The 10,844-nt window shown below is 49.7% G+C and overlaps 1 protein-coding gene across 1 annotated transcript in view; it reads right to left on the bottom strand.

Moving 5' to 3' along the window:
• Positions 1-10,844, bottom strand: part of LOC139028576 (unconventional myosin-IXAa-like) — a 123,303-nt gene that overhangs the window by 53,928 nt on the left and 58,531 nt on the right. The window contains exons 11-17 of the mRNA XM_070446353.1: positions 9,134-9,214; positions 6,377-6,568; positions 6,165-6,199; positions 3,704-4,309; positions 3,441-3,623; positions 829-986; positions 600-698 (exon numbers count right to left, since the gene is read on the bottom strand). Coding sequence (XP_070302454.1) covers positions 600-698; positions 829-986; positions 3,441-3,623; positions 3,704-4,309; positions 6,165-6,199; positions 6,377-6,568; positions 9,134-9,214 — 1,354 coding nt within the window. The remainder of the gene's footprint in view (positions 1-599; positions 699-828; positions 987-3,440; positions 3,624-3,703; positions 4,310-6,164; positions 6,200-6,376; positions 6,569-9,133; positions 9,215-10,844) is intronic.

Genomic DNA, 10,844 nt, shown 5'->3' with positions numbered 1-10,844 from the left:
GAGAACTCTGAATGTTGGTGGGGCGGACTTCTCAGTCTCTATTGGACAATGACGCGTTCTGAAGTCTTTCTGCTTGATGCCAAGGCGTGCTTCCCATGCTCCTCCAGATCCTGTCCGGTTGGCGGAAGACCACTTCAGTTGTTTCCTGCGCTGGCCCGGTGTCCGCCTTCTCGTCCTGCGTGCCTGGGGAAGGACTTCACCAGCGGGCGCGCCTGGGCCCTCCAGAACTATCTGATAATCACCTCGGCAAGGACAAAGCCATGGCATGAGAGTTGGAGCACCGAGCGCACCAAGCTAGACATGGTCGACCCCAGCTAAGTCTCTCGGAGTTTGGTCAACAGTCCTGGGACGCGCCTGGGCTCTTCTCTGATACTTCCAGGCACTCAGCATGGCCCTGTAGGGCGAGAATGTGGGCATGGGTTACAGCCCATCCTGGATGGCACTCTCCTGGGCTTTCCCGCCCGCAGTTCCCCTTCGTCCAGCAGGTGTCTCCTTCGCATACTGAATGACAAACCACCACGAGCCGCCGAGGAGCGACTCTCTCCTCTCCTTCACACCACGCTTGTTGGGGCCATCTGTTGCTTAGCCTTCGGGCTCACCTGCTTTGTCCTCAGGGGGATGTACGAAGTGCTCGTTGTGAGCCCTCGTCACCACCTCCTTGATAGGGGCAGTAAGCATGGGCGGTAGCTGCCTCCGTCCTGGGGCTCAGAATCATTCTGTTTTACCCAACCGTCCGGTGCTTCCTGGACTGGGACTCGTGTGGGGTGTGGCAATGGGAAGCCCTTGGTCTGACCGACATCCTCGCTGGGAAGAAGTCCGGAGCGCAACCTGACTGAGTTAACATGGCCAGCCGGTTGGGTATATCCTTATGGCCCTCCCGCCTCCCTCGACGGTCTACGGAGGTGTCGAGCAGCTCAATGCTCCCGTGGCCTATAGGGGAGCCAAGTGGGGGAGTAGGGCCGCGATGGTGTTGGTGGTCGTTCCAGCTGCGTACAGGAGATGCGTCCGCGGAACGAGGGGTAACATCGGGTCTCCTCTTCTGGCAGAGTCCCTTCACCGTTCTGTGGCGTCCGCACCGTTCAGTAGCTCCAGGCTGAACTGGGTCTGCTACAGCCTCCTCATACGCGATTCTGTCTCGTCGCCGGTCTGTTGCGTGCGCTCGATCCTGGGCTGCTATACCTCTAGCTACACTCTATTCCGCGTCCTCTCTCGCTCTCTTGCGCGCATTCCTCTTCCCAACACTAGAAGCCGTTTGGTAATCGGGGGGATACGAACTATCCACCTAGACTGCCTTAGATCTTCAGTAGCCAGGACGTGGAAAACATCTTGGATTGCATTGATCCCATGGGTATCTCGACGACATTTGGACTCCTCCGAGGATGTCGCGTATCCAGGCCCGTGGTCCTATCTGCCTTCTCTTCTTCTGTGGTTGGCTACTTTGTCCACTTGAGCAACCTGCTTTTCCTTGCTCTTTTAGTTCTGCTGAACCTATAAGGAAACCAGGGATGGTCAAAACTGTAAGCAACACAGCTTAAAGCAAATCTACCTTCCATCCTACTCCTTCTTCCAATGTGTTTCTCATCAGTGTATGGAAAGGCCTAATCATTTAAACCGGGGAACAATAGCGGTAAATGCAAGCTTTTGTTTCCAGCCCCAGAACTAAAAACACACTCATGTGGTTTTTTTAACCAATTATAACTACATGAATCCGGCTGTTTTTAGCAAAGCTTTTGTGAACGGCCCCTGAAATTGTCTGAAACCGCCTCAGTTCTTCTCTGCCCACACAGGCGCTGCCCTTTTAACTCCCCCATTAAATAGAAGCGTCAGTTGACGCAAAGGACGGGTGACAGGTGGGTGAATGAGGAAGTATTCTTCTTTTACATACCGTATGTTTTCGTTGGTAAGTGTATAAAAGTGTTCTTTGTAGTGTGTGCTCCAGACATTAAACCCGGATCAGATCCTCTAAATCACGTTCTTCCTTTGGGACTAAACAATCTCAAGTTTGGTCTTTGTTGTTCCTCTGCACCGTAATGGGCCGCCAGAGCCCTGTGCTTGGCCTGCAGTTCTTCACCACCTCTGTATAGTAGTCAGGGCCAGAGTACCCGCCACCTGCAGAACGCGGCCTTTCTCTGCAGGAGCATCTATTGGCGGATTGGATTGACTGACCTGACTTTTGTTTAGTGGATTTACACCGTGTTGGTTCGTGCTTCAGCTGGTTGGTGAAGCACGACTGGGAGTTGTGGTAACCGTTATTGTTTTAGTGTGTAGAAGACGTTGAGCATTCTGATTGATGATTGTATGATGAGACCGTTTAAGCTACACACTTTGTTGAAGAGGCCAAAGACTGGCGTGACTGAGGCTCACTTGAGGTTCACCATGAACTCCTTTACCCAGGCAGGACTCTTTTTAGGCCTGAGCTAGGGACTTTCCTGAGGAACCAGAGATCATGACTGTGATGTTATTCATTGTGGGAGGAATCTTTTTTTTTAAATGTATAAAAAAACTATATATATATATTCTTTTTTAAACCAACGCCAAAGAATACAGTTGTTTTGAAGTTATTTCGCAAATGTTTTAAGGTTTCTGCAAAAGTAGTATTTTTCCATCCTGACGTTTACATGAGAGTCCTTTGTTTGGCTGTAGATTTGACAGACCACATCGGGACTCATTCCCTCAACAAACCAAAAAAGAGAAAATCAATTATTTTCTTCTGGTAAGCACGACCTCCCTGCGTACCGCCTAACAACAATAACTCTATGTCAAACCCGTTACCACTAATGTTGATCATATTTTAGATATAAAATCCATATTGATCATCTTAGTGGACACTGATTGTATACAAAACATTAAGGAACACCTGCTCTTTCCAGGACATAGCGCTGACCAGGTGAATCCAGGTGAAACGCTCATGATGCCCTTATTGATGTCACTTGTTAAACCCACTTCAGTGTAGATGAAGGGCAGCGAGACAGGTTTAGAAGAGGATTTTTACAGCCTCGAGACAATTGCAGACATGGAATTGTGTATGTGGGCCATTCAGAGGGTGAATGGGCAAGACAAAAGATTGTAAGCTGTCTTTGAAACGGGGTGTGGTCAGTAGTACCAGGCGCACCTGTTTGTGTCAAGCACTCAACACTGCTGGTTGTTTTTCACGCTCAGACAGTTTCTGTGTGTATCAAGACTGGTCCCCCACCCAAAGGACATCCAGCCCAACTTGACACAAACGGCCGGAAACATCGAGTCCAGACATGCGGCCAGCCATCCCTGTGGAACCACTTCAACACCTTGTAGAGTCCCAGTGACCCTGATGAATTGAGGCTGTTCTGAGGACAAAGGTAGCGAAGGGGGTCAACTCCCAAAATATTAGGAAGGTGTTTCTTAATGTTTTTTACCACTCGGTGTATAGTCATGAAATAGAATGTTTATTCACTCCTAGTTACCTCAGGCGTGCATGTAGGCCCCTGCCATGCTGCTCTGTGCAGCTAACTGCCACCAGTCTCCTACGGTAGTGGGCCTCTCGCCTGCTAGACGCCGCCAGGGGCTGTCGCCGCACCGTAATGGCCGCCAAGAGCCCTGTGTGCAGGGCACAGTTTTTCTCCTCTTTTTCCAAGGCCGCCGAGTCCCTGACTCAGGGCAGAAGTCCGCCATGCGACTGCTCCTGTAAGCCCCTCCACGCATGCCTGCAGGCACACCTGCTGCCTACCTCCTGGACGGCTGGGTCCAGCTGCGTGCCTCCTCCTGCGACCTGGGCTGCGTCTCCGGACGCTGGTCCTGCTGCCTCCTGGACGGCTTGCGGTCCACTTGCTGCTCCTCGTACGGCGTGGGTCCCCACGCTGCCGTCCATCCTGGACGCTGGGTTCCACTGCTGCCCTTCCTACCTGCGAACGCTGGTCCACTCCCAGCCCTCCTCCTGGACGGCTGGTCCACTGCTGCCTCCTCTCTAGGAGACGGCTGGCGTCCACTGCTGCCTCCCCTGGAACAGCTGGGTCCACTCAGCCTCCTCCTGGACAGGCTTGGGTCCACTCGCTGCCGTCCTCCTGGACCGGCTGGTGTCCAATCTGCGCCTCCTCCTGGACGCTGGGTCCACGCTGCACTCTCCTCGTCTGGCTCGGCGTCCACGAGCATGGTGCCACTGCTGCCTCCTCCTGGACGGCTGCGGTCCACGGCTGCGTCCACTGCCTCTCCTGCGCCTCGGTCACGGGCTGGGTCCATTCTCCTGAACGCTGGCGTCCAGCTCGTACCTGCTCCTCCTGACGGCTGGGTCCACTGCTGCCTCGACTGTCCTGAGCAGGCAAGCCTCTCCACACCGCTTTGCGGAGATAAATTGAGAAATATGAAATTAAACAAAGTGGCATTTCAAAGTGATGAGAAGTCATTATTTGTCGGCCAAAAACGGAGAATGTTTATTGACTGGCTGTTATCTTTGAAGTACAATTGGAATTAATTGCATGTGAGTCGTTTTTTAGAGTCTTCGAGTAGTGTCGAGAAATCATTCGATGTAAGACAAAGCTTATTTTACAAAACTGCCCCTCTTTAAGGCGTCAATTTGCATGTGAACTGAATATATCCCAGAAAGACCTCCAGAAGGTGAACATCTCCGAGAATATGTTAATAAGATATAGAAGTTGTTGGCACGCAAATACGTGTGTTATTCCGTATACGATGACAGGTTGATATGGACATCCCGTCAGAATTTGTTATTCCGTATACGATGGACAGGTTGATATGGACATCCCGTCAGATATTTTGACAAAACACAGTGCCTGAATGTTTGACTGGCTAAAATAAATTCTCTAGTGAACAACTCAACTTTAAGTTGACTACTTCCCTCTGCAGTCATAAACTCAACCCACAGTTTCTTTGTGGAGACTGAAACAAATGAACACAGCTACCGAACAAAATCTATTTAACGGCCCCACAGAGAATAACATTTCTAAATTAGCAGTAGGCGTATTTACAGTTGAAGTCGGAAGTTTACATACACCTTAGCCCAAATACATTTTAAATTCCTGACATTTAATCCTAGTAAAAACTCCTGTCTTAGGTCAGTTACGGATCACCACTTTTATTTAAGCTGGGAAATGGCAGAATAATAGTTGAGAGAATTATTTATTTCAAGCTTTTAATTCTTTCATCACATTCCCAGTGGGGCAGAAGTTTACATACACTCAATTAGTATTTGGTAGCATTGCTTCAAATTGTTTTAACTGTGTCAAACGTTTCAGGTAGCCTTCCTCAACTTCCCACAATAAGTTGGTGAATGCTCTTTGGTCTTGGCCATAGTGGAGTTTGGAGGTGACTGTTTTAGGTTGTGACAGGTGTTCTTTTATACTGATAACAAGTTCAAACAGGTGCCATTAATACAGGTAACGAGTGGAGGACAGAGGAGCGTCTTAAAGACGAAGTTACAGGTCTGTGAGAGCCAGAAATCTTGCTTGTTTGTAGGTGACCAAATACTTATTTTCCACCATAATTTGCAAATAAATTCATAAAAAATCCTACAATGTGATTTTCTGGATTTTTTTCTTCTCATTTTGTCTGTCATAGTTGAAGTGTACCTATGATGAAATTACAGGCCTCTCTCATCTTTTTAAGTGGGAGAACTTGCACAATTGGTGGCTGACTAAATACTTGTTTGCCCCACTGTACATGTGCAATTAGTTTCAATATAGTTCAGGAGTAGTTTCCATGGGCCATTGTCAGATGGTGAAGGAAGGGTATGTCCTCCTAAAACTGCTTAGAACACAAACCATGTGATACCAAAATGTTAACAATGGCAGTGTTACATTTACATTTTAGTCATTTAGCAGACGCTCTTATCCAGAGCGACTTACAGTAGAGTGCATACATTTTATTACATTTTTACATACTGAGACAAGGATATCCCTACCGGCCAAGAGCAGACGCTCTTATCCAGAGCGACTTACAGTGTGTTGAATATACTTATTCAGGGTTGGGGGGGACATGACTTTGAAAATGATAATACATTTATTTATTTATTTATTTATATGTCCGTCAAAATGATCGTCTCAGCGCTTCTAGTGTTAACAGACAGAAATGGATTTACTGCGGCCTGTGTGGTCTAGAGGTGCTGCAGACCCTGGCACACATAAACCAGAGTTGGTATGGGTTTGAATCCGACCCAGTGCCCTTCTGACTCTCACCTCTCCTCACCTTCCAGTGCTCTCTCCACTGTCCTCTGTTCAATAAAACCAATTTTAGAACAGAACAAGAAATACAAATACAAGAACGGACATTCCCATTCAAGTCAATGTTCCGCGAAGGTTAGACTGACTGTCATATTGATTCTACCCAATGTCATTCTATACAGTGACAGGACACCGACTGGTGTGGTGCCCTGATTACAGCGTCTCACCTGGATGACATCAGCGGCCTGTCTCATGTTGATGAAGTGTTTCCTCTCCAGCCGGGCTCGGAAGCGGCGCTGCAGCGTGACGATGCGCCCTAACACCTCCTTGTGGAGCAGGGCCTGCAGCCGCTGACGCTCCGCATCCCGCAGGAACACCTGCAGTACAGAGAGAGACCCGGGGGGAGGGGCCGGCAGTGACTAGACACACCCACACCCAGGGAACAGAAAGGATGCAATGCGCGTGAGGGAGAGAGAGAGACAGAGGGACAGAGAGAGAGGGGGGGGGGGGGGGGGGGGGGGGGGGGGGGGGGGAGAGATGGGGGGGGGGGGGGGGGGGGGGGGGCGGGGGGGGGGGGGGGGGGGGGGGGGGGGGGGGGGGGGGGGGGGGGGGGGGGCGGGGGGGAGAGAGGGGGGGGGGAGGGGGGGGGGGGGGGGGGGGGGGAGGGGGGGGGGGGGGGGGGGGGGGGGGGGGGGGGGGGAAGGAAGGGGCTGGGGGACACGCGGGGGGGGGGGGAGGGAGGAACGGGAGAGAAAGACAGACCAAGAGCGAGGGGGGGGGGGGCGGGGAGGGGAGAGGGGGGAGGGGGCGCGGGGGAGGGGAGGGGGGAGCGGGGGAAGGGAGGGGCGGAGGGGGGGAGAGGCGCGCGCAGGGGGAGCGGCGGGGAGGGCGGGGGAAGCAGGGCCCGGGGGGGGGCGCAGGGAGGGTGAGGAGGAAGGGGGGAGGAGGGCGGCGGGGCAGCGGCGGCGGCGGGGGGCCGGGGGGAGGAAGGGGCGGGAGGCGAAGGGGAGAGACACAAGGGAGGAGGGGGGGGGGAAGGGGGCGGGCGAGGAGGACGAGGAGGGAGAGGGGAAGGAGGGAGGCGGACAGGGAGGAGAGGAGGGGTAGAGGAGATGCAGGACGAGTAGACACAGACGAAGGAGAGAAGACAGAACGGGACAAGAGAGAAGAGGACGAGAGGACAGAAAAATAAATCAAGAGACAAAGAAGGCAGAAACCGAAGGAACCAGGGCAGAGAGAGACAGAGGACAGAGAGAGAGAGAGACAGAGGACAGAGAAAGAGAAGAAGAGGAGACGACCGAGAGACATGAGGACACAGAGAGCAACGAAACGAACAGAGACCGAAGCCCCACAAGAGAGAAACGCAGCGCCCACAGAGACGAGCAGATGGCAAGAGAAGAGAAAGAGAACACCCGAGAAGACCAGCAGAGACCGGAGCCACACCAGCCGACGAGAGACAGAAGACAGACAACAGAAGAAAACGGAAAAGAAAGAGAGAGCGGGAGCAAATACCATCATGTAACGTTGGCCCACTTGATAAACCCAAGCCGGCGTGCGGTAGGCTCGAACTTGCACCGAAAGACTTCCCCGTCGAGGCACCACGAACTTGAAACCATTGGCACTCAGTAACAAATTGTCTTGTCAGACCCACGAGCACACCGAAAGTGACGCCAAAAGTCCTGCACACAAAGAACGAGGGACAAAACGAGGATTATAAATGAACACTAATTCAACAAGTGCACCTCAAAACGGGCATTTTTAGGGATCTCTGAACAAACCTGAGTACCATAACAGAATTCTGCTACATTCCATCAGTGCACATGCCCAGCTAGAAGCAGCAGAATAAACCCCCGCCGTTCGTGGACCTCATTCACGACACTAGATTGCAGTCGAAAATGGGACGACACCAGACACCCGCGTGGAAAGAACGCAAAACATGAGACCTTGGACCACGTTTACCCGATTCCTCAGTTACTCTCAGCTGTCTCTCTGAGAGACCTCATCTTCCAAGCCGAAAGCTCGGTTAATCCTGAAGCCGCGAACCTTAAACAGCTCCATCAGTCGTCACCCCACGACGATACCCAAAATTAACCGCGGTACATGGCGGTCGCTCGTCTGTTCCAAAGAAACTCCATCAGTCGCCGCTACTTCAATGCCTCTATCCATGATTACGGCTCCTCAGATGCTCCCACAGGGCGTCCCTGCAAGGAACCTTCGCCTCATTTAGATGGCGACCGCAACAACTATCCTGCATTACGCGAGCGCCATGCGGAACCCACCGGGTGCGCGCCCATAAGAGACAGTACCCCCCAATACTGACTGCCGCAATGAGCGCCACAACTGTTACCTTCAAGCTGCCTGAGCACAACAGCAAGCCCCAGGTCCCATCATTGAAAACCGCACCCAAGACCCGCGCGAAAGCTGAAGAAGCACCGACTGCGAACCCCCCGAGACAGGAGAAGAGGAGAGGAGAAAGACGGCAGGCCAATCACCAAACAAAGACCCGTGCGCGCACAGAGAGAGAGACAGAGAAAGAGACAGCAGAGAAGACACGCAAGTACACCGGCAACCCAACGAGAACCCGCAAGCCCACAGAGACCAGACGAGAGAGAAAGAATAGACCGAGGAGAGAGAGAAGAAAGAGAGGAGCAACGAGAACGAGCGCACCCCAAAAAGCAGAAAGAAGTAGAGAGGAACAGGAGAGAAGAAGAGAGAGAAAGAAGGAGAGAGAAAGAGAGACAGAGAGAGAAAGAGTGAAAGAGACAGAGAAAGAGTGAGAGAGAGAGAACGAGTGAGAGAGAGAGAAAGAGTGAGAGAGAGAGAGATAATAAGAGAGAGCGAGAGAAGGAAAGACAGATTTAAAACACTGTATAATTGGCTATAACGGGCTACACAATTAACAGACAATTTCATTGTTCAGTGGTTTCATTGTGACATTAGCATCGGACCTAACTGTTCTTACAGCAGCTGTTATCTGAATGTACCTTCTCTGCATTGGAGCGGACACACTTGACAAAGTAGGGCTCCGACTGACCCAGGGTCTCCATCAGCTTGTTGAGAGAGGCCTTCACACAGCAAGAGTCAATGACATCACAGCATCAGTAATGTAATAATAACAATAACAACAACAATAACAACAACAATAACAATAACAACAATAATAACAACAACAATAATAAAACAATAATACTAATAACAACAACAACAATAATAATAGTAATAATAACAATAATCACAATAATAATAACAACAATAATAATAACAACAATAATAAAACAATAATACTAATAACAATAATAAAACAACAATAATAAAACAATAATAAAACAATAATAAAACAACAATAATAAAACAATAATAATAAAACAATAATACTAATAGTAAAACAACAATAATAATAGTAATAATATAACAATAATAATAACAACAACAATAATAAAACAACAATAATAATAATAATAACAACAACAACAATAATAATAACAATAATAACAACAACAATAATAATAATAACAATAATAACAACAACAATAATAATAATAGTAATAATATAACAATAATAATAATAACAATAATAAACCAACAACAATAATAATAATAATAACAATAATAACAACAATGCCATTTAGCAGACGCTTTTATTCAAAGCAACTTACAATACAGTCGTGCGTACATACAATTTAACGCACGGGTGGTCCCGGGAATCGAACCCACTATCCTGCCGTTGCAAGTGCCATGCTCTAGCTAGCTTCCCATCATATCGCCATATCATATAATACGTTAAACCAAGTATTATAAAAGCACATGTTATTTACTATAGTAGACTCATGTTCCATTCTTACATTTGATCTGAGATCATCACTGTGACATGTTTTCATGTATAGAAATATTCTATTTGACATCTGTCCAATTCTTAAGATCTTCACAAAGTGCCTCAAGATACGTAGGAGCTGAGTGTTGGAACTGGGTGCTGATGCTGGGTGTTGAGGCCTGTGAAGAGATGAAGGACCCAGAGCCTGCCACTACAGGGTGAGAGAGGAGTCTTACCTGGAACTGGGCGCTGATGCTGGGTGACTACAGGGTGAGAGGAGTCTTACCTGGAACTGGGCGCTGATGCCTTTTTTCTTTCTCACCCTTTTAGGTCACCCAGCATCAGCGCCCAGTTCCAGGTTAAGACTCCTCTTCTACCCTTTAGTCACCCAGCACAGCGCCCAGTTCCAGGTAAGACTCCTCTCCACCTGTCAGTCACCGCATCAGCGCCCAGTTCCAAGGTAAGACTCCTTCTCTCCACCCTGTAGCTCACCCCAGCATCACGCGCCCAGTCCAGTAAGACCTCCTCTCTCACCCTTTAGTCACCCAGCGATCAGCGCCCAGAGTTCCAGGTAAGACTCCTCTCTCACCCTTTTAGTCACCCAGCATCAGCGCCCAGTTCCAGTTAAGACTCCTCTCTCACCCTGTAGTCACCCGCATCAGACGCCCATTCCAGGTAAGAGCTCTCTCCTCACCCTGTTAGTTCACCCAATCTAAAATACAACGATCACCTAGGTTTCCTATGTAAAAGACTACCCCTCATCTTCACTCCTGTCACACAGTGAGTCACACGTCCAAGTGACCACACAGGCGCCCCAGTTTCCAGTAAGACTCCTCTCACCCTGTTAGTCACACCAGCAATCACGCCTACTATACGTAAGAAGT

This window comes from Salvelinus sp. IW2-2015, linkage group LG13, assembly GCF_002910315.2.
Source record: "Salvelinus sp. IW2-2015 linkage group LG13, ASM291031v2, whole genome shotgun sequence".
NCBI lineage: Eukaryota > Metazoa > Chordata > Actinopteri > Salmoniformes > Salmonidae > Salvelinus > Salvelinus sp. IW2-2015.
Note: the sequence above shows the minus strand (reverse complement) of the source record. Positions and strands in the feature narration are given on the sequence as shown.